This window comes from Tachypleus tridentatus, chromosome 11, assembly GCF_004210375.1.
Source record: "Tachypleus tridentatus isolate NWPU-2018 chromosome 11, ASM421037v1, whole genome shotgun sequence".
NCBI lineage: Eukaryota > Metazoa > Arthropoda > Merostomata > Xiphosura > Limulidae > Tachypleus > Tachypleus tridentatus.
Genome location: NC_134835.1, coordinates 87,019,757 through 87,044,769, shown reverse-complemented (window position 1 = coordinate 87,044,769; position 25,013 = coordinate 87,019,757). Strand labels below are relative to the sequence as shown.

Sequence of the window (25,013 nt, the reverse complement as noted above, 5' to 3'; positions counted from 1 at the left end):
CACTCAATAAAGGGTTGGGCAGTGTATGAGACACAAATAACCTCATTTATGTTTATATCCAATCCTAACTTCTATAGGAATTTTTGAAAGGGTTATACATAGGTGAATAGCCAAAACCCATGAAAAAGGAAAAGCCAGAGTTGTCTACTTCTCTACCCTTGAGGGTGACTAGCAAACTAAACATCCTACTGAACTCTGTTCAAGGAGTTACTTAGTTTAGAGGTCAGGAACCGGAATATGTAACATGTAATTTTACACCTACAAATACGTTGAGGCAGTTTCTATTGGCAAAATTAATGCAGTTTGATATTCAGTATACACAAGTTTTATGAAATCCGAAACTAAATATAGAAAACCCCAAATGAGATTTTGAAAACTTGCACATATAAAGATATGTACTCGCATTTCCAGTTATGGGAACGCATATCTGTATTTATCCTTTATCTTTCAGTTTGTTGTTTTTTAACTCCTAAGTTGAAGTACTACTAAAAACTAGTTTGTGACCTTAGCTTGATGTAACAAAATCACAACTAAGTCTTAACAACATCAGATAAAATGACACACAAGACAATGTAAAACAAACGAGTACACAGTCAATATGAGAGACAATATGAGATAGAAAAGTCGAAGTTAACAATAACAAATATCAATTAATGAAATTTAAAACAAGTAGTTACAAAGAGAATAGTAGAACAGATACTATACAAATACAACTAAATAACTATGTTTTAGTAAGAAACATGTAATTATAGCATGAAAGGCATAAAATAACCGTAGTTTGGAGACAAATTAGATGGCAGTGAATAAAAGGATAAACCTAAACAAACTCAAACTAATGATTTACCTTATCAAATGACTCTGCTGCATGCATATAAAGTCAACGATAACTTGATTCCAATCTTAGTCATCACAACCCACCGCCAACTCTTGCGCTACTCTTTTACCAAAGAATAGTGGGATTGACATCACATTATAACGTCCCCAAGGCTGCATGGGCGAGCATGTTTAGTGTGACGGATATTCGAACCTACAACCCTTTGATTACGAGTCGAGTGCCTTAACCACCTGGCCATGCCGGGCCATGACAGATAACATAGCAACATTAAAAACAAAACTCACTTGAAATTCCGGGGGACCACCTTCTCTGATCAATAATAAATGAGTATGTCCATCTACCATAACTTCCTTCTTGAAACGACCACCTATAAATAAATGAAGCTATTTGGTTTAAAACGATCGCGTGTTTGGAATTAATCTGCATATACGTCTCCTCTTTGTATTTTATTTACATATCATGTAATATATTTATATTACCAAATGATGTTCACAAAGGTGTTAATGGTATTTACAACAGTACAAAGACTTAAATAGACGTCAGTAACTACAGCATCACACATTTAGATTAGCCAAAAACAAACTCAAACTAATAATTTACCTCAAACTACTCTGCTGCATGCATATAAAATCAACGATAACTTGATTTCAATCTTAGTTTTACACAATTTCTTTCAGTAAATTCTAAATTCCTTTGCAATGTATTTTTCATTAAAGTTTTAATTTCATTAGGTTAATTGTCTCTGAGATCTCGTACAGTTGCTTCCTCATTTAACGCCTTCGAAATTCTACGTGTCAAGGTTATTAGTGCTAATTCGATCAAGAACTTCTCCAAACCCATACTCGAGAATTCTTTAATATTTCCCAGAGTTAATACAACTTTTAAACATATTTTGTTATATTTGAAACTGAAATTGGTTTATACTTGTCAGTATTTTCTCCGTCTCCATCTTTATATGAGGGTTATATTGCAGTAATTTTCAAATAATCAATAATTATCTGTTTCGCCAAACTATTATTAGGAGCTATATAGAGTACCATTTTGTTGGACGAGCGAAATAAGCCTCATTTGTAACAAGGGATAGAAAACTATGGTTCTATGTTGTCGTTTTTTAACATAATAAATATTAAAAAGTATAATAAAAATCATAAAGGTATCAGTACAGAAAATAAAGAGTGTTTTAAAAAATTCTATAAATATGAAATTAGATGAGGGAATCCAACCCCTTTTTTGGCCTTCCTCACGTCATCTTGTACCATCGTGTCAAGTTTGTTGCTGAAAGGTCAAGAAATATGGAAACGTGTAACGAACAGATATAAAGGGATAGCTATCTGACCTGCTTTATACAGTAGATTCTAGACAAAGGAACAGAATTATACATTTTTTTACCTTATTAATCTAGGAACATTATAACCAGACGATTTTCCTTTTTAAAAGGAATTCATACTATTCGTTGTTTCATAAAAAGGTGCGCTTGAGTTTGTATGATGACATTTGGTGTGACAAAACTTACTTTCTCATTTATTTCGTTTATTCTTATTACTTTATTTTGTTTTTGAATTTCGCGCAAAGCTACACGAGGGCTATCTGTGCTAGCCGTCCCTAATTTAGTAGTGTAAGACTAGAGGGAAGGCAGCTAGTCATCACCACCCATCGCCAATTCTTGGGCTACATTTTTACCAACGAATAGTGGGATTGACCATCGTATTATAACGCCCCCACGGCTGAAAGGGCGAGCATGTTTGGTGCGACGGGGATTCGAACCCGCGACCATCAGATTAGGAGTCGACCACCTTAACCCACCTGGCTATGCCGGGCCTTTTGCTGCAATACTTCCATCTTCTACAAACGACATTCTGGCAATGCAGTCATTTTATCTTCATTTTTAAGCCATGCCATGAACTCAGGATTACAGTTTATAATCCTTTCAGTCTAATTCAAATTATAGTCTCAATCTCCATTTTAACCTTTCTTGACTTTTAAATATCAGTAATTTCTGTTACAAGTTTTTATTCTATAACACTTTGTACTATTTTCTTAATTGGTTTGTTTTATTTTGAATTTCGGGCAAAACCACATGAGGGATGCCTGCGCTAGAAATCTCTAATTTGGCAACGAAAGACTATAAGGAAAGTAACTTGACATTACCACCCATCACAAATTCTTGGGCTACTCTTTTACCAATGAATAGTGGAACTAACTGTCAAATTTTAATGCCACCACAGCTAAAGGGTCGAGCATGTTTAGTGAGACGGGATTTCGAATCCTATTGCATACAGAACTCATTCACAAATTTATCAGCTATGGTTTTTTCTAGTACGTATAATCTCAGTTAAGAAAACGACGTAAACGCATCCCAAGAGTTTCTGCCGTTATACGATAGATATACAAATAAAATCCACCTTCAAGATGAAAGGAAGACTTTCGAAACGTCGTACTCTACATTTGTTTCCACAACAGGCAGTTGCCGTTCATTCTACAGTTTCATCAAAATCCACCTTCAAACACTTCTGTAGTACGTAGAAGCTAACTAAAATATTTCACATTCAGAAGAGTCCTCTGCCAAGTGGAAGCCAGTAAGGTACAAACATTTGCATAAAGCTCAGTTAAATCTAGAGTGGTAAAAGAAAAAAAAAAAAACTTTCTTCAGAACACGACCGAAACTAGGCAAAGTTGTGGCCTGAGAGAAACTTGTGTTTGACACCCCTAATCCTGTAAAATTGACAAAATATGCTAATTGGGATGTCGTATAAGGAATCCCCTCTTTGGATGACCATCCTGTGCAAGGGGCACACGTTGATCACTCAAAGTACTGACCCTTCTTTAGAATATTATAAAACTCGATGAGTTTTATTATTATCGAACGTACAGAAGCCTTTTATTTAGAAAAGAAAAAATGTACATCATACTTTTGAATATGACTGGTATCTTACCATTTTACGGACTGATGGCTAAAATATTCAATAATAAACCTTACTAAGTTAGAACCATGCCAGTTGGAAAAATTAATATTGCAAAATATCTGGTGTGGAAAAGTGCGGGTACGTGAACACACAAAATACGTAAAATTCACATCATATACATATTCAATTTCCTAATTTAAAAGCAAATTCCATCTTTGTATGTGTAAAGGTACATCGTATTCAACACTGTACATGATTCAACAACCACATGACAGCAAGCAATGTACTGTTCTATTATCCGTTTCTAAGACGTTTTACTGTAACCTATTTCTACCATGCAATGTTTAATTATAATTTACCGTTTTAACTTAAGCTATTTTCTAATTTTTAACTTCAATTCTTATTATTTTCCACAAAATACAAAACAAATTAAGTGTCAGATTTACTTAGTGCCTACGTTTGTTTGTTTTTTAATTTCGCACAACGCTACTCGAGAACAATCTGCGATAGCCGTCTCTAATTTAGCAGAGTAAGACGAGAGGGAAGGCAGCTAGTCATCACCACCCACCGCCAACTCTTGAGCTACTCTTACCAACGAATAGTTGGATTGACCGTCACAATATAACGCCCCCACGGCTGAAAGGGCGAACATGTTTTGTGCTACGGGGATTCGAACCCGCGACCCTCGGATTACGAGTCGAACGCCTTAACACACTTGGCCATGCCAGGCCTGCCGACCTTTGTTTCAGTTGGTTGGTTGGTGTTAAACGGCACAAAGCAACTTGGCTATTTGCGCCAAACATCCGGTAAAAGTTAAAATTGAAGTAAAATTTGTAAAATTCATAAAAGGAAATTAAGGTAAAACAAAATAAAAAGTTTAAAAAAAAACATAAATAGCATTAAAACCAATTTTTATATCTAGTCTATAGCGGTAAGAGAAAAACTATAGGTGATACAAGTTGTAAAAGACTTTTGTTCAATAATTGTAATAATCATAACTCACCAGGAAGACTAACAGGTAAGTTAGTCACCTGAAGCTGGCCTTTTCAGTAATGATTTCGAGTTATTTGACGTTATGGTCGTTTTCACAAAGTAAAGTAATAGAGGTTTTAAATGACTTGCAGCAAAATTTTAATTATAAATCGCGATGATGACTAACAGCGTTATTCACCTGAAGTTGTCCTTTCCAGTCCTGATTCCGAGTTATTTGACGTCATGGCCATTTTCAAAAAGGAAAGTAATAAAAAGGTTTTAAAAGATGTGTAGCAAAATTATAATAATAACTTGCCAGGATGATTAACGGGTATTTCAAACAACTGCGTTAGTCACCTGAAGTTGGCCTTTCCAATTCTGGTTTCGAGTTGCTTAGTTTTACGTCCAGTTTCTAATTTCAAATTGAACTAGATGAACTGAGATTTTTAAAAGGGAGCCACATTGAAAAGGTGTAATGTATAAATTAAAAAAACTTGAATGACATTAAAAAGATTAATGGCCTTTAAAAAACTAAAAATAATACTAAGGTGGACAGTGTCACCATCACCAATAAACAGTCTAACGTTACAGATAAACCTTGGGACAGAACATGTTTCAAATGGTGCCGTCGTTGAGTCACAACGACGGCAAGACAGTAAAATGTGGCTTATTGTGATCTGAGTGTTACACGGACAACACATTGGTGTATCAGTTCCAGATAAAAGAAAATAATAAGTTAAAAATCTGTGACCAATGCATAGTCTAGTTAGAACAACTTCCTCTTTCCGATCCTTACGGAAGCAAAACGGCTAAAGTCCATTATAGGGTTTTATTTGGAAAAGCTTGTTTTCACGTTGCTCACTCCATGTCGACTGCCAACTGGCACAGAGCCGAACCTTGAATACAGGACCACAGTCCATGTATGGAACAGGCACAGCAGTGATAGTGCCAGATCAGATAGATTTAGCTGTGGTGTTGGCGAGCTCTCTCCCGCGAATACCAACGTGGCCCAGTATCCAGAAATACTGGATAGAAGTAGATGTTAAAGAGAAATGGGCCAGTCGATTTTGAATATTGGTGAAAACAGGGTGTGAACTAACATTAAGAGATTCCAGGGCCAGTAAAGAACTAAGAGTCAGTATAAATAGTGCAGTTTGAGTACTGCTTAGCTTCTATGTAATCCAGGGCAAGAGAAATGGTACACAATTAAGCAGTGAACACAGAAGCTGTAGAGAGGATTCTATGTTCAACCATCGAACAACAACAAACCATGGCAGAACCAACACAGTTACCTGATTTCGAACCACCTATATAAATCGGAATGGAAGGATGGTTCGAAAGATGTTCACCAAATAACAGACCGTGTTTCCAATCGGGAGTGTCTGCTTTTCTCAGATGACTTAAAGATAAGTCACATTTGGGGGCTGTAAGAAGCCATGGTGGTATGGGCTGACCACTGGATAAAGCAATGTTATCCAAGAACGGACCCAATTCATCCAACTGCGCCTGGATACGAAAGCCAAAAGTAGCAATGGCAGACCATCTATTCTGAAAGAATATGGCCCACCGAGAAAAGAAAACAGAACCCCAGGTGGGATGCTTTGGTAAGAAACGAAGTATCGAAGCATATAGTAAAGACAGTTGCAATGGGCGGAGGTGCAAAGAAAGTTCATGAGACTATGTACAAGTTCTGCACTGGAGCTTTCTGTACTTCCCCAGGCCAAGGGTCTGGCAGAGCCGTAGACCAGTGATCCACAGTCGAGTTTCGATCGAATAAGTGCACGATATCTTGAGCATAGAATATCGATTTGCTCCCCAGGTGGTAATAGAGAGGACATGAAGGATGTTCAGTGCTCTTGTACATTTGACCCGTAGCTGCTTGATATGTGGTATAAAGGTCAGCTTACCGTCAAAGATAAGCCCCAAAAACTGTCTCAGGGACCACAGGCAGCACAACTTCACTGATACAGAGTTCAGGATCAAGGTGAATACCTTGTTGGCGGTAAAAGTGCATGCAAACGGTTTTAGAAAGAGAGAAAGTAAAGCCATTTAATGTGGTCCACTTCAGTAAACGATTGAGGGCAGTCTGTAGCTGCTGCTCAGTATATCTCATGTTCAATAACTGATATGAGATGTGAAAGTCGTCGACATAGAGCACGTTTGCAACAGTGAGAGGGAGTTGTTCAATGATGGCATTACTTTTTATACTGAACAGTGTCACACTCAAAATACAGCCCCGAGGGACTCTAAGTTCCTGTAGAAAAGAACGGGAAAGTGTCAAACCCACACGAACTTGGAATATCCTCTCCATTAAAAAAAAATTAATAAAATGGGCAAATGGCCACGTACCCATATATATATATATATATAGAGAGAGAGAGAGAGAGAGGTCTCGCAAAATGCCATACTTCCATATTTTATCATAAGCTTTTTCAATGTCAAAGAATATTGATACAGGATTTTGTCATTTGAGAAAGGTTTCTCTGATTGACGTTTCAAGTCGAATCAGATGGTCCATGGTGGAGCACTGTCTTCAGAACCCACACTGGGTGGGCGAGAGGAGGTTGTTTGATTCGAGAAATGAAACAAGACAAATATTAACCATCCTCTCTAAGGTCTTACAGAAACAGCTTGTCAAAGCTATTGGTCAATAGTTTGAAGGAATCTTGGGCTCCTTCCCAGACTTAGAGAAAAGTAGGCATCAGGAAAGACATTCTCCAGCCAAATCTGGTTAAAAACAATCAGAAGATAAGGAAGAGAAGCGAAAGATAGATGGCGCAGCATGTCATAGTGCACATCATCAGGTCCAACTGATGTACTGCCAGACTGATGAAAGGCCAGATGGAGTTCCACCAGTGTAAAGGGATGATTCTAGTCATAGAGACAATCGGCTCGAAAGGAATGAGGTGATCACTCTGCCCAAGACTTGATGGCTAAGAAGGTGGAGGAAAAAGCAGAAGTGCTAGATACCCGGCAAAAGCTTTCACCTAGAGTATCAACGATGTTACGGGTATCATCTACTTCCTGGCCATCAGAGAAGAAGATTGAGAGGGGGACAGAATTATGTTGCCCATTGACCTTTCGAATCTTGTCCCATACAAGTTTGAAACTGGTGGTAGAAGATATGCTAGTTGTGAACTTAATCCAAGATTCCTTCTGGCTTTTACATCTTACCCACCAAGCATGTGCACGAGCCTGCTGGAAAGAAATGCAGTGCATGAGTGTGGAATACCAATGGAAAGTATCCTAGGCCCATTTCTGAGCCTTCTGTGCTATGTGGCAGGCAGGATTTAACCACAGATAAGGATATCGTGGAAAACGTGTCGAGGTTTTAGAAATACATTGAACAGCTGCTTGTATAATACAGTCAGTTACTGCTGCCACGCAGTCGTCTATTGATGGCTTACAGATGATGGCAGGATCAAGTTCTGGGAGAGTAGTGAAAGAGGGCCAGCTTGCTTTATCCAACTTCCACCAGGACACGCAGGTCAGGTGGCATTGACCACGGCCAATCTCTCTTAAAATTATAGAAAAATGATCATTGCCTCGTGGATTATTGTCAACTCCATGAAAAATGGGAGAATAGTGAAGGAGAGCAAATTGAGAGATCAACAGCAGTAAAGGACTGACTAGGTGCATGAAAATAACTGGAAGAACCAGTATTGAAAAGAGAAAGGTTGTGATCAGAGAGCACATGCTCTGTGGAGCGACCCCTCCTATCAATATCAGCACTTTCACAGAGGGGATGATGTCCAATAAAGTTCCCCAGAAAGGGAGACGGCAACTGTACAATTAGAGCATCAAAGTCTGATTGATCCCAGGTCTCTCCAGGCAGCAGGTAGATAGAACAAACAGTGATGGTATGACCCAAGAAAACACGGATGGCTACAGCCTCTAAAGGTATGTCGAGTGGCAAAGACAGGGTGAGCACATGCTGATCAACCAACAGTGGTACCCCTCCATGAACTTGTCCATCACACAGCTTGTCATTTCTATACAAAGAAAACCGCCGAAAGGTGACAGTATCGGCAGGTTTCAGAAATGTTTCTTGAAAGGAAAGACGTATAGGATGGTAGGAAGCAGCAAGTGTTTTGATGTCATCCACATTAGAACGTAAACCTCGACAGTTCCGTTGTGTCAAGGTGGCCATTTCTATTTATGAGTAGGCGAATTGGGAGGATAACCCTTCTGTTTACGATCGTCTTTTTTCTTCACTCTATTTATTCGAAGGTGATCTATCGACCTCCATGGATCCTGCCCTGGGCCGATTGGGCAGGTCTTTGCTGTTGGAAGAGGATTCCAGTGACTGAAAATGTGAACGAATGATCGTTTTGCATCTTGGGGTGGGAGAAGATGTACCCGAGAAAGTGCCCGTATCCAGAACCAATTGAAGTATATCTTGGGGTTTGCTGGAAAGTATATTAGGGATAGAGATGGGTGTTGAAGTTGATTCATCAACTTTTTTAAATATGAAGGTCAAAAGACTTTTCATTTGGTTTGAGAACGATTCTTTGGAGGCAAAGAAAAATCCATCTGCACTACCACTGTAGTAGTGGAACAAAGTACAGCATCATACGTCTGAAATGAAGTGGTGAACAGCAACTTTCGAGCCTCAGGATAAGTAATGTTGTGAATTGCTTTTAAACACTGCATGTTTTTTCTTCCAACCATTTATGGCAAGAACGAAAGTAGGATGGGTGAGAGCCATTGCAATTGATGCAATGAGGGCCCGTTTGACAATCATAGGCATCGTGGTCCTTGACACAGCAACAAGCACACGTCAAGGAACAACCACACGACGTCTTCGAGTGACCAAACTGCTGACTCTAGAAACATCCGAGAGGGTTTGGAATGTATGGCCATATCCTTAAATTAAGATAACCTGCCTTGATGGTGGCAGGTGAACGTGGTGAAGCAAATGGCAGAATGAGGACATTGGTTAGCATCATAATTCCATCTTTGCAAGTAGAAATACGCCTCACTGCAGGAACTCCTTAGGTGGAGAAACCAGCAAGAATCTCCGACTCGGGGATGCTCTTCAAAGTCCTCTCAGCAATAACTCCTCGTGATGAATTCAAAGTAGCATAAGGTGTAACCTCAATAGGTACATCCCCAATTGCCTTTAAATGCAAGAGGAGTTCACTATGTTGAGATGTGAATGTTTCCACCAATATGTCACCAGAACGAAGCTTCTTTACTGACTTTGGAGAGCCAGCATGTCCCTCTAGTCCCTTTTGAATTAAAAAGGGAGACATCTGCCTTAAAGTTTTGTCTGAAAAAAAAATGTAGTATGAGAAAATGAGGTACAACAGGTGTTACAGGTAGGTAGGTATTAAATATTTATTGGGACAAAGCTACAAGGCTATCTGTGCCATAGAAGCTGTGGTGCAATATAGGTATAGGGCAATTAAAGTAAAACTAAAATATGTAAAATTAGGAACTATCAGGAAGACTGAAGCAAGAAGTACACCCTTGTTGTCAGTCACCTGAAGTTGGCCTTTCCAGTCCTGGGTTCAGTTCAAAAGTAAAATAAAAACTAAAATGTGTAAAATTAAGACATGCCAGGAAGACTGAAGCATCAAGATCGAATTTGCAGTCAGTCACCTGAAGTTGGCCTTTCCAGTCCTGGGTTCAAATAAAAAGAAATGTTGAAATGTGTAAAAGAAATCATGCTAAAACACTATATATTCTGATAAAAAACTTTAAATTAAGTGTAAAAGAACAATGGCTCTTAAAAATATAAAAACATGAGTGAGATGGGCAGTGTATCCTATAACATGGGCCAAAGTAAAGGGCAAACCTGCCTTACAAATATCTTTAAAATGGTGTCGTCGTCCTAGGTTGTAACGACGGCATGATAATAAAATATGGATAACTGATCCGAGTGCCACATAGACCACACATTGGTGCAGCAGTACCAAATGAAAGGAAGTGACCAATGCATGGCCTTGTCGAAACAACATCCTCTCTTCGATCCTTACAGAAACAAGAAGGCTAAAGACCTAGAGAAGGTTTGATTAAAAAAAGCTTGTTATTGTGTTGTTCATTCCAGGTTGCCTGCCATCTGGTGTTCAGTCTTTATCTGATAACTGGACCACAGTCCATGTATGGGATGGGTACTGGGATGATAGATCCAGAACGGACAGACTTTGCTGCTCTGCCGGCCAGCTCATTCCCATAAATACCAACATGACCTGGTATCTAAAAGAATTCGATGGAGACAGATGAGAGAGAAAGATGGTCCAGTTTCTTTTCGATATTGATGAGAAAAGAGTGGTAACTATCATGAAATGATTTCAGGGCCAATAGGCAGCCGAGTGAGTTCGTATATATTGTACAATTTGTATATCGCATTATTTCAATATGATTTAGGGCAAGAGAGATGGCATACAATTCGGCAGTGAAAACAGAAACTGTAGGGAGGAGTGTGTGCCACAATCAAACTGTCACAAACCATGGCAGAGCTCACAGAGTCACCCGATTTGGAACTATCTGTATATATAGGAATGGATGGATCATATGAAAGATGTTCAGCAAAGAAAGAGGGATATTTGTATCTGCTTTCCTCAGATGGCTCAAAGATAGGTCACAATTGGGGACAGTAATTTGCCATGGTAGAATAGGCTAATTTCAAGAAACTGCAATGTTATTCAAGGATAAATCCAATTCTTCTAATTGTGCCTGGATACGGAGTCAAAGGAACAATGGCAAATTTTTTGTTATTAAAAAGTGTGGTCCATTGTGGTTGGAAAACAACTCCAGGTAGAATGCTGAGGTACGGATCGGAGTTTGGGAACATACATTAGAGACAGTTGCAAATGGCGAATATATAGAGGGGTTCATAAGATTCCACATACAGACTTTGCACGGGAGAAGTACGAAAAGCTCCAACGCAAAGCCGAAGCCCCTGGTGATGGGCTGGATCCAACATTTTCAGTGCTGAGGTTCTGGCAGAACCATAAACCACAGACCCATAGTCAAGTTTGGATCAGACGAGGACACGATAAATTTTAAGCATGGAGTATAGATCTGTTCCCCAAGAAGTAGAAGAGAGGACACGTAGAATGTTAAATACTTTTAGACATTTGATACGGAGTTGTTTGATATGCGATATAAAATTTAATTTACAATCAAATACAAGACCTAAGAACTTTGCCTCAGGGACGATAGGAACTACAACATCATCTAGACGGAGTTCTGGATCTGGGTGGATTCCCCGTTTGCGGCAGAAATGCATATAAACGGTTTTAGAGAGTGAAAGTTTAAAACCATTTGCCATGGTCCACTTTAGTATCTGATTGATTGCAGTTTGTAGCTGCCATTCAATAAACCTTATATTTGATGACTGACATGAGATGTGAAAGTCATCAACAAAAAGATCGTTTGCAACTGTAGGGAGTAGCTATTCATTGATGGCATTAATCTTTATAACGAAAAGTGTGACACTCAGTATACAGCCCTGAAGGATTCATAGTTCCTGTGTGAAAAAGTGAGAAACTGTTGAGCTCACAAGGAATTTGGAATTGGCGCTTCATTAAGAATTTCATGATGAAAAGTGGTAAGTTGCCACGCAATCCACATGAGTGAAAGTCTCGTAAGATGCCATATCTCCATGTTGTATTGGAAGCTTTTTCTAAATAGCAAAAACAGTAACAAGATGTTGTCGCCTTAAAAAGGCTTCTCTGATTGATGTTTCCAGGCAAATTAAGTGGTCTATCGTAGAGCGTTGTCTTTGGAACACACACCCACTTAGTAGGTGTAAAGAAGTTGTTTGATTCAAGAAACCAAATGAGGCGGGCATTGATTATCCTCTCTGAGATAGCTTACTGAGACAGCTTGTTAAAGCAATTAGGAATCGTTGAATCTTTATCAGGTTTCAGAATATCCCTATTCTGATAGCTTTTCGCCAAGCATCAGGATAGGCATTTTCCTGCTATGTCAGATTAAAGACAGCTAGGAGAATAGTAAGAGTTCTGGAAAAGGTGGCATAACATCTCACGGTGTATATTATCAGGTTCAATTGATGTATTGCCAGACCGATGAATTGCAAATTTGAGTTCCAACTTTTGTGCTGGTGGTTGAAGAAATGCTAGAGGTGTATTTAATCCAAGATTCCTTTTTGCTTTGACGTCTGACTTGTCGAGCTTGTGCACAGACTTGCTGAAATGCAATGCCGTTTGAGAGCGTGGGGTATCTTCGAAATTTATCCCAAGTACGTTTCCGAGTTTTTCGTGTTGCAGAACAGGCAGAATTCCATCAAGGGCGGGGATGCCATGAGGAACATGTCGAGGTTTTAGGGATGCAGCGAGTAGCAGCTTGTATAATACTGTTGGTTACTGCTGTTATACAATCATCTGTGGATGATTTACATAAGATGGCAGGATCGAGTTCCGAGAGAGTAGTGAAAGAAGGGCAGTTGACCTGGACCAACTTCCACCGAGGTACATGGGTCGGGTGGTACTGATCACGGCCAATCTCTTGTAATATGATGGGAAAATGATCACTACCTTGTGGATTGATGTCAACCTCCCAGGAAAAGCGAGTGAGTAGCGAAGGGGAACAGACAGAAAGATCTATAGCTGTAACTGACTGCCTGGGTGCATGAAAATACGTGTAAGAACCAGTATTGAATAGAACCAGGTTGTGGACAGGAGCATATGCTCTATGGCGTGCCATCTCATATCAATAGGGAGCCACCCCGGAGGGGATTATTCCCATTAAAATCTCCCAGGATTAAAAAGGGGGATGGCAGTTGCTCAATGAGGGTATCGAGGACTGATTGATTATAATGCATTTCAGGTGTAAGGTATAGAGAGCAAAGAGTGATGGTACATCCCAAGGAGACACGGATGGCTACAGCCTCCAATGGTGTGGTCAATGACAGGGACCGGGTGGGTACGTACTGATAAACCAGCAATGCAACTCCCCATGTCCACGTCCTACACATAGCCTGTCGTTCCGGTATAATGAATAGTGTCAGATAGTAACTGTATTTGTAGATTGTAGAAATGTTTCCTGCAAAGAAAGATATATGGGATGATAAAAATCAATTAGATCTTTGATTGGAAACCTCGACAGTCCCATTGGATTAGTGTGGCCATGTGTAATTATTTCAGAGAAGACGGTAAAGAGTCCTTCTGCTTACGACAGTGTTTTTTTCTTTATTGGATGTGGATCTATCGCCCTCTATGAATCCTGCTCTAGCTTGAATGGTCGGGTCTGAATTTATCGATACACGTACTAATGATTGAGGGCGTGGACGAGCGGTTTGTTTAATTTTTGGGGTATCAAGAGAGGGAGACCCCATGGAAACATCTTGACTTGAAGAAGGTGAAGTTCGGCAATGACTGAAAGGTGTGGTGAGGACAGAGATGGAAAGAGACACTGATTTGTGAACTGTGTTGATTTTAGGAAGCGTTTCATTAAGATTTGGTGGTGAAGGTTGTGTAGGGAATAGGGTAAGGTCTGTTTGGACTCCTACTGTAATAGTAGAACAGGTTACAGCAGCATAAGTTCTGGAAGGAATAGGCAATAATTTTCGAGCATCTGTGTAAGTGACATTGTTATCTGTCTTGAGACGTTGTACTTTTTTTTTCTTCTACCCATTTAGGGCAAGAGGTAAAATAAGAAGGATGCGTACCATTACAGTTTATACAATGTGGTTCGAGTTGGCATTTAGTGGCATAATGGTCTTTACCACCACAACAAGCACAGGTCAAGGAACCACGGCAAGATGGTTTTGAATGACCAAATCGTTGACAATGGAAACATCATACAGGATTTGGAATACAATGTCGCACCTAACAATTCAGATATCCTACTTTTATTGTTGTGGGAGGACGTGGTACTTTAAATGTTAGTATTAGAACATTTGTTGGTTCCAGAGTTCTATCTTTTCGAGTGAAGATTCGACATACTGCTGTGACACCTTGGCTAGTGAGACCTGCAAGGATCTCCAATTCGGGGACAGTCCTTAAATCTCTTTCAACTATGACACCTCTGGAAGTATTCAAAGTGGAATGAAGAGTAACCTCAATGGGTATGTCCCCCAAGGCCTTTGATGTCAGGAGGAGTTTGGAATGCTGTGATGAAGATGTTTCCACTAAGATGTCTCTCGAACGTTGCTTTTTTACCGATTTAGGGGAGCCAGCAAGCCCTTCTAAATAAAAAATGAGGACATCTGCCCTAGAAGTTTGTCACTTAAGGAATGCAAAATTAAGAATCGCGGGACAGATTCAAGTGGCGAGTTAGGCTGTACAAATTCATCAATGCGTGGTCCTTTTCCAGTAGTCGGGTTTTTCTCGATGGTTTCAAGTTATGTTACTTTTTGTTTTAGGAGTATCCATAATAAATAGAAATTTTTTCAGTGTCCACTGTCCCCACCCACCATAAAGCCCTACAAGGGGACGCATTACAGTGCCTTAAGGGCACTGCAGCAACGCCAGGGTTTCGTGAGCACTATACCCGAACACCAGTAACAGACAATGTCCACAACGGGTGTTGTGGATGTCCTATGCTAGTACTCAGTTGACCCTGGCCCAAATAAACTAGCCGACTGATCCAGGGGGTGCCACCCCAAGACTGCCCATTTACAGGAATTCAAGGCCAAAGGGGTGTGTTGGAGTTGGACCACTTAACCATCAGGATTCTCTCTTCCCCTTCACCTGTTACCACGCACGGCAAACACGCAGGTGGATGTTCAGATCCAAGAGGAGGTAAACAGTAAGAACAAAACATTCTCTGGGGTCCCCTCACCACGTACAGGAATCCACATTGAGGAGGAACAGGTGTTACAGATGTTAAATATTGTTGCTCAGAATCATCAAGATGTGGTAATTTACCTATGGACTGTTTTTCACTATTTTATTTAAGCTTTTATTTAGAGAATCCATAATAAAGGAATATTTCAGTGCCCACTGACCCCACCCACCATGGAGCCCTACGAGGAGACGTATTACAATGCAAAACATGGACACTGCAGCAATCCCAAGGTTTCGTGAGCACTATACCCAAACCTAAGCATCAGATACAATACACACAAAACCTGTTGAGAACATCCAACACTGGTATTTGGTTGACCCTAGCCCGAGTGGACCAGGCAAGTGACCCAAGGGGGCCAACCCAAGGCCGCCGTCTACAGGAATTCAAGGCAAAAGTTGTGTGTTAGGGTTAGACCCGTCAACCACCAAGATCCTCTTCTCCCCTTCACGGGTTACCACGCACGGCAAACACGTGGGTGGATGTTTAGATCCCAGAAGGGATAAACTGAAAGAACAGAACCTTCCCTGGGAGGTCCCCTCGCCACGTACAGGAATCCACACCAAGGGGTTTGCTTCAGTGTAATTTTGTTTTTTTTGCATGTGACATATATTGTTGACTGTGTATTGCACAAGTTCCGCTAATTCTCAAAATTTGTAGAAGGTTCTTAAGAGTAAAAAAAAAAAATCAATAATAGTCATTTTACGAGAACACTGTCGTGTTTGAAATTTGGCAAATATTCTAGAGTCTAACATAATTCGTTTAAAAACCGAGAGACAGCAATAGAAGATTATTATTGGACAGCTACAGTCAGTGTGTTATAAACCTCGGAACCTATAATTGTGATTAACAACTATTAATTGGAAACCTACAGAACTGAAGCAAGACGTTTGTAGATTTCGAACATTACAAACCATTCAACTTCAGTGAATCTATGAGGACATTAATTATTTCCTTCGGTAAAAATCGGCTTGTAAACGGCATGAGGCCAACCAAGCAAGCTAGTTTAACCGAAGTGTGACAGTAACAAATAATTAATTTGCTCGTCGTGGATCTGGATCTTCGATAAAATATCCAGTTCTAGACTGGATAAAAGACTCAGAATAGGTTGTAAGTTTATAAAACTTACATATAAAACCATTATTTGTAATAATTATTTGTAATAAACATTCTTATAAATTGTACAGTTTTTATGTTTAGATATTAAAATACATGTGTTAAAAAGGGAATTTGTGTGTATCAATCTAGTTGGTAAATAAATACATAAATATTTAACTACTATATTCAAATTCAAATTTCTGGTTATTTGAAATAATTATATGATAACATACGTAACATAAGTCGTAGACACGTCCGAAATAATAATACGTACCAAAGTATTAATAAAATACGCAGGGATTGTCGCTCTTGAGACGTTCTTCTGGCACACAAGTAAAAACCTCACGCTGAGGGTGTTTTGCTGTTTAGTATAATACCAGTAAAATTCATACAGATAAAAAACATACTTGGTATGCATAATCCAAGTGATAACAACAAAAAATAAACTCACATTCACGAGAGTCCGCTGGTAAGTATGAGCCAGTAAGATACCGACGGATTAATGCTGATTTTCCACTGTTCAAACTTCCTACAATTCCCTATAGAAAAACATCCTTAAAGTAACTATACTCAAAATCTTAGTTTAAATAATTTAGTTCATTTTTACAAAACTCGCTGCCTGATATTTACAGACAAACCATCGACACGATGTTTGCAATTAAAACCATGCTCTTCCAAGTCGAGACTTAATTTTCATATAAAACATTAGAAACTACTACTATTAGTTTAATAACATTATTGTACAGTTAACGAGCTTGTTTTTATAGTGAACCAAAACATTTTATTGGGATTACATAAAATATAGAAAAAGGAAAATGGATTATTTTAGTATATCGCAAGTATAAGAAAGTCTGGAAATATCACTGAGAAAATAAAAACAAGACAAAACTGGATTAATGCTTAAACGTATTCGGGTTATACTGAGATAGCTTTATAAGAACAATATTTCGAGTCAGCTATTTCCTTTAAACAATTTTCTCCATTGTCGATTGGGATGACCGTAATTACACACAACTGCTCACACTGCAATTTCCACACTAACGAATTTCTGAAAAATGTTAATGAAATTAATCTTAAACCATACACCTTAATGAACTTCCAAAGACACGCCATCGTATGTAGATGTCGGATTTCAAGACTACGTTTAAGTGGACTTAAAGTACCAAATACCATTGTAACTGCATCAGATCACTTGACAAATATGGTTGAATGGTAATTCAAATATTCCAGTTATTCGACCATCTTTACCAAGAAAACGTTTGTAAACGTAGATTTATGAATGGGAACTTGCGATTTTTGCGATTTCTTTAGACAGTGACCATTGTCGCCCGTAGAAATTTTTTCATGGACGGAAGAAATAGTGTGAAATTGTGAATTGAATGAAAATATCAAACAAGTGCTGAATGAATAAAGAAACAATTGTTTCTCATTTTTCAGGTAGAGATCTGTCCTCTCATTCCCCCTTTGGTCACCTATGTCAGCGAGTTTTTGTTATATCCAGATTCCTGGTTACCATGTTAACTATATTGGGAGGCATGCTCAGGTACATCGAAATGACGTTTTTGCGATCACAGCCTTCGCTTTGCAGATGAAAGCGTAGTTCCTGATTGGCCTAGGATGTGCTTACTGTTCTGAACGCTTAGCTACAAAATATTGAAGGTTCTCTTCTTTGAACTATTGTATCTTTTGTCCTTATATTAGTAAATAAACTCGTTACCTTAATACACATTTCCTCCACCCATAAAACTTTTTCCACGGTGACACTGTACTTTCCGAGGATCGATAATTCTCCGTAACCAAGTGTACAGATCCCAAACATATTACTAGTATCGCAATTGCTAGCATATATGGAGCGTCTTCATTGAATTAAGGCATGTTTAATTACATAGAAGTCTTCGGTATAGGTGCAAACAGTAGAAGCAAAACTAAGAATAAACAAACATAAAAAATGTAAAAATAAAAAATAGCTTACCAGCCTTAAGTCCGATACGGTTTGACCTAATGTCCACTCTTGGCTGTACACAAAAGAGTCTGAAAAACAAAATCAGACCTAAATGTTTTAGACGAATACTGTAGGTACTTACGACATGTACAATTCATGTGCGTGTTTGTGAAACATCTGTCATTTGATTTGTATATTTTTTTGCAATTAAAATAACTGGTGACTTTGTGATGTAATATATAATATGGGGAGGGGGTTGATAACGTTTAGGTATTTTAGCAAATATCTTAAAAACTATTCAAAAAAACATAAACAATCGATTAATGTTGTTCGGCATTCGTAATTTTCAACTTAAACATTATGTAATCCATGGGGACGAATTCAGACGCTAATATTCAGGTACAGCCATCCTAGAAGGAGGAGGGCATCAACCATTCAACATTATCCACATAGCGAAACTAAATGTCGCTGTTGTGACGTAATAATGATTTAAAATAAAGTGTGTGTGTGTGTGTGTGTGTGTGTGTGTGTGTGTGTGTGTGTGTGTGTGTGTGCGGCTTGAGCCTCCTGGACCACATTCCAAGGGTTTAATGAGACTACGTTAAGGTTAAGAGAAACGTCATGTCATATACGTGTCACAGTGCCTGAAGTAATAGTTATTTGACCACGAACACCACATCAGAAGCAAAAAGTTAATAACACTATAAGGATGGTGTTCCAGATCCAGAGTTATTCTCCGAACAACTTCCTCCAGCGTCGATAGTCAGTCTGACACCGTAATGGCCACGATCTCACTCACTCACACACATTCTATCACCAACACAGAATTTTCTATTTTAAATGTGTACTAAATGAAAGCAACAGAGTTAAATTTGAGTTACACATTTTTCGAAATGGAGGGCTCTTCGCAAAATCAGACAAAAAACCCCTGTAATACACTTACAACATTTCCAGTTTTCGTTTCATTCATGATGGCAATTTAAGATTCAGAGCATTGAGGAAGTTAAGCTTTTTAGAACATATTCACTTCTGCAACTCTATGATGTGAAAACAACTTGTGTGATCATTTCATCATTCTTGCACTGAGAAGCAATCCTGAGGGCAAATTCTGAGTAAATTATAAGATACATAAACACAAAAACATCAATAACCGCAACTAGGAAAGAGACTTACTGAACTAGCTGCGAAGTGATACACCATAAAATAACGTCATCGTAGCGTTCAGTGTACACAAGTTGACGTGTAACAAAAAAATAAACATTGAAAGGTTAACAAAAAAACGTGTTGATATTTTATTGTAATCAATAATGAATTGTTTATCTATCAACTTCATAGCCATGCATTTATTATTATTTACTGTTCAACTGACGTTTGCTTCGATATATTTCATGTATATATTTTGTAGTTGCTGTTTTATGGAAGTATAAATTAGTATACGATTAATTAAAACTAAAGTTCTCTTTCAAAATATAAAGCTTATCCGCATTAAGGAACAGAAAGCTAACCAACCAGTAGCACTAGTTACCAATACGGCAATTGTAATTTAATACTAAGATGAAATATCCTGGTCATAAGGTCTACAGTTTGCGCAGATAGCCTTCGTGTGGTTTTGCGCGAAATTCAAAACAAACAAACCAAATCCTACAGTTTAATGACGTATCACAGTTCAAACCTTAGGCTTACAATTTACGGTTAATTTTTTAAATGGATTGTTTTACTGTCTCCCTCTTATGCTTCAAATGGATATAAAAACGACTACAAAACAGTTTAATCCAAGTGAGTTACATCATAAAGTTTCACAAATATTAACTTAAGAAAGATAACACCAGGACCTTAATCTCCGTTTGCAGTATTATTAATTTGACGAACAAACGACTCAAATATTTATATAATAAAAACAAATTTATCAAAAAAGGCGTTTGAAATTTTAGTTGTCCTGCTAAATTACGCGTCCCGGTAATTTATCATGTTTAGCCTTGTATGAATCTACAACATTGTTTACCTTTATAAATATTTAAAGTTAGTTTACTGTGATTTAGTCCGTATTTTAGATTTGTCTGAATTTGACCAAAATAGGTGAACTGCTACTAACAACTTATCCTAGAAATGCTATTTTAATTAAAAATACCTTAATTTTTAAGAGAAGGTAAAAACAAAATTAATTTTTAGATTTGGAGGCTGGAAACTTACAGATATAGCTTTTGGTTGCAGAATACAGCTGTGGCCTACAATTTTCACCAGTGAACCTGAATAGATGTTGAAAATCAGAATACGGTAAACACGAGTTCAACCTTAGTAACTTTAAATTTCAAATCGTGCACACAAGAAATACGCCTGACAATTTTGGCAATGTTAATTTACCATTATACCACTACTCTTGTTACTGGTTAGTTTAGCATTCATACACATTGATGGTAATTGTTAGTATACATGTTGAAGTGATATACATGTCACGTACTTAAAATATTGAACTAGGATCCTTTTGAAATAAAATATAGCTACACAATGGACTATTTGCGCTGTGTCCACCACGGAATCGAACCCCATACTGGTTTTAGTAAACCCTCTAGGTTACCTCTATGTTATTCGGAAACAGAACTAGGTTTAACACCTTAATTTCTACAATATTTGGGGATATTTAACGTATAGTTCTAATCTTATTTCGAATATTTTCTCCATTTATTCGAACAGATAATTAAAGCTTCTTTGTATAACATATACGTAAATTCGACCTTTTTATCAAACTCTGAAAAACAAATATAGTCATGTTTGGGAACAGTTTAAGAATAAACTGATATGAAAGCACGGTCTTCCAACCTAGTCAATTAAGATGACAATAATATGTTGAATCTTGTATTACCTCTTCACTGAATATATATCGTGTAGAGTATTTACTCATATATTACTGGCTTAGCATTTTAAAATATGGAAAAGGTGTTTGTGGATATAGATTTGAATGCTAATAAAACCCTCAGTCTCATCATTTTATTTCCTGCTAATAAAAGACTCGCAGAATAATCACTTACAAATAATTCTACACTTCTTACGGAGCACGAACGGATATTTAATAATAACAATACAAATAAAAATCTTACCTGAAACACACCTCCTTTTAGGTCCAGCACCCTTTTTACGCTGGAGTCTTGCTTTGAAAGAATGGCGACGGAGTCCGAATTTCAACATCCAAAGATTCAGTTTAAAATGCATTGTTAACACTAATATTTACTGTCAACAAAATATTAGCTGCTGTGCGAAACCACTATTTTATGCAGGGAATAATTAGATCACCAAACAGCATTAATAATTATTCAAAGAGATCTGTATTTGCTTACACCGGCGAGGATTTCACTTCACTTTTACGTTCTACTGTTCGTTTCTGTGTCTAGGTCCATGTATCTGGTAATACCGGTCGAGTTGTCTGGGTTTTATATACAGACAGAACCTAATAAAAGTTCCCCGTGCTTATCATTCACTTTTCACCGAATTGAAGGTCGAAGCGGCGCAAGACAAGCTGAAGAAACTGGATAGTTTATATGCTATAGTCTGCGGAAAATAATGTATTCAAACCACATATTCCAATAGTAATGGCACTTAAAGGATAAACAGTAATGTTTATTCAAATTCAAAAGCTGTAATTTTTTTATTCATAAACACTCGATTAGATATATACTCTTAAAACCCCATAACACTATCAATATAATACTTTTTAAAGAAAAAAATTATTATTTCAAAATAATCGCTTACTGTGATGTGTACTGGCTCCTTACAGAACTGTCAAATTTACACTGTAACCGAAGCCAGAGAGAAGGGTTTAATTTAACAGTATTATATAATATACCCACTTGATATAAGTTATACAAACAGAGCTGACCCCGCTCCAATGATAAACTCAGTAGGTTAGACAAGTGCACGAGATTTTATAATGAAACATTGTGTTCAACGAGACGTCTCTAACTAACTTGCTACAGGATACAGTTGCGAACTGCACTAACTGGTTAGCATAAGCTAACACGTGGTTGTAATTCGTGAGGGAAGAGTAGGTTGTGATTTGCTAGTCGCTACATGAAATAACTATCACATGACTTCCGGTTTCAGTCCATTAAAGAAGGTGAGCATAGCAGAAGGTTGTTACTAACTTATCACAAATACGTGTATATATATTTTTTAAAAAGTAATAACATAATAATTGTACCACTAACTATCTTGACCTTCACAATATCGAACACTAACTAATGGTTATAATCAGTACGACTGTAAATACGAAAATAATTATTTCCATTTTTATCCACGCGAAACAGCTTTTTAGGAAGTATGTTTTTGTGTGTGGGTTGTTTTTTCTTCTGAAGTAACAAAATAAGGGGGCTGCTGATATTTAGATGAGAGAATGGGAAACTATTATACAAAATACTTACGTACACTTATCCCAATGTCCTTTTCTGAAGGTTGCTTGAAAACACCCAAACAAAACATAATGACAAAAAAAAACAAACGAATTTATGAAAGATGCTGTCTTACTGTTGCTAATTGCATGATTACCATTATACAGATGAGTTCCTGCGTTTAAAGAAAACGTTATTTATTTCGTTTGGTAGTATATTTTCTTGACAATATGTCCACCACATTAAGAGCAAGCAACCTCTTATCGAAAGTAATCTAACAATAAATATCAGTAACTTATAAGTTATTGTAACAATTTCTTTATAATAAAGGAGTTAGAAATAATCAATAAACAAGAAAACTAAAATGTATAACTAATAGAATGTGTTAAATCACCACTTTAGTACTCTTATGTCAGATCTTTTCATCAGTACATCCCAATAACTCGATGCGGTTCGACTTAGTGAGAGAATTTAGGCTAAACCCCAATCCATGCTATAAAAGTAACAATATGAAATAAACTCCACAAACATAAAAATTGACTCAAAATAATTATTCAAAATATATTAAGCAATATAATCAACAAGATTTAATGAGGTTAACCTCATGGAAACTTTTAGTCTACACTATAAAAATAAATATTCAGTTACTACTTCCAAAGTTGACTCACGTTACATGGAAAAGCGTCATAAGAATCTTCAAGTTAAATGAGCCTACATAGAAAACTAATAAGAGATACACCCATGTAAAACAAAAAACAGGACCCCGAGTTATCTGATTAGTATGGCTGCTAAATTATTGATAAAAACTAACCTTGGTAACTTGATCTCTCAGCTTCAACAAACTAATCTCAAACACAAACATCTCATTTGTTTTACTTACACCTGTCTGGTTAATATCATTTATAATTGTGCTAGGCAAATTATATTGAACACATTATGAAACTTGCGGTGAAAAACGAAAGTTTTTATTGTATTTATTACCTTAGAGACGTAGTATATGTTTTATTAACATGAGTAATGTTTGTTAGCACATTTCCTCACATTAAGACAGATGCCACCGCGTAACTGTTGTGTAACATTTGCCTGTTACCTTATATCATCAAATAATAAAACACAAATAATCGTATTAAAATATACAAACAAAGCACACTTTAAAAATGTAAAAAACAATATCGCTTAGTTTTGAACGTATACAGGAAAAAGTATGTACGGAAGGGTGTACACTAATTCTATTTCGTGAATGCCCTCAGTGGGTTAGTTTTTTTAACCGCCCAGATCGCAGTGATTCAACATGCACATTCATATTACAATTCAACACATGTGCTGTATGAAAATGATGTATATATTTGTACATACGCAAAAGATTATAAGCTTATTTACATTTGAACGTATCATACATTTGTAAACATGACACGCTTTCTAACTTATATAAAGGAAATTGCGTAGAAATGCTGAAGTCGTTTTCTCAGACCAAAGTGTCGTCCTGTTCGAGATCTAATATATCTTTTAAACATATGTTCTTTCATTAAATGGTGGAATTTGCATATTACGCAATTAATACAAATCAACACACTGGGTTATCTGTACTCACCTCAGAGATGATAACTCCGAATTCTAACCTCATAAGCCCTTAAACATAACAGTGCCTTTTTGCGTGCGACTCGTAATCCGAGGGTCGCGGGTTCGCGCCCGCGTCGCGCCAAACATGCTCGCCCTCCCAGCCGTGGGGGTGTATAAGTGACGGTCAATCCCACTATTCGTTGGTAAAAGAGTAGCCCAAAAGTTGACGGTTGGTGGTGATGACTAGCTGCCTTCCCTTTAGTCTTACACTGCAAAATTAGGGACGGCTAGCACAGATAGCCCTGGAGTAGCTTTGTGCGAAATTCCAAAACAAAGCCTTTTTATCGGGGGTGGTGCGGATAAAAACGAAATAAATTGTTTTTTTTTTAATTTTGCGACAAAATATAACTATTAATATTCTAAATTTCATTAAACTATCATTTGAAGTATACGATATTTGAATATACATCAATACAAATGAATTTAACCTTAGTTGTTTTATTTTTTTACAGGAACTTGGAAGTATAATTGGAAAGGTAAATATTTTATTTGTTTGTTTTGAATGT

General features: G+C 37.6%; 1 protein-coding gene across 2 annotated transcripts in view; it reads right to left on the bottom strand.

Annotated features, from left to right (window-relative positions):
• Positions 1 to 22,685, bottom strand: part of LOC143232689 (centaurin-gamma-1A-like) — a 61,093-nt gene extending 38,408 nt beyond the window's left edge. The window contains exons 1-5 of one of the 2 annotated variants that reach the window (XM_076468428.1): positions 21,604 to 22,684; positions 20,699 to 20,754; positions 18,539 to 18,597; positions 17,018 to 17,105; positions 1,120 to 1,202 (exon numbers count right to left, since the gene is read on the bottom strand). In XM_076468428.1, the coding sequence (XP_076324543.1) occupies positions 1,120 to 1,179 (60 nt within the window). In that variant the 5' untranslated portion in view covers positions 1,180 to 1,202; positions 17,018 to 17,105; positions 18,539 to 18,597; positions 20,699 to 20,754; positions 21,604 to 22,684. Of the gene's footprint in view, positions 1 to 1,119; positions 1,203 to 17,017; positions 17,106 to 18,538; positions 18,598 to 20,698; positions 20,755 to 21,603 lie in introns of both variants that reach the window. The other variant, XM_076468427.1, reaches the window with a different exon arrangement.
• Between the last annotated feature and the right edge of the window lie 2,328 nt (positions 22,686 to 25,013).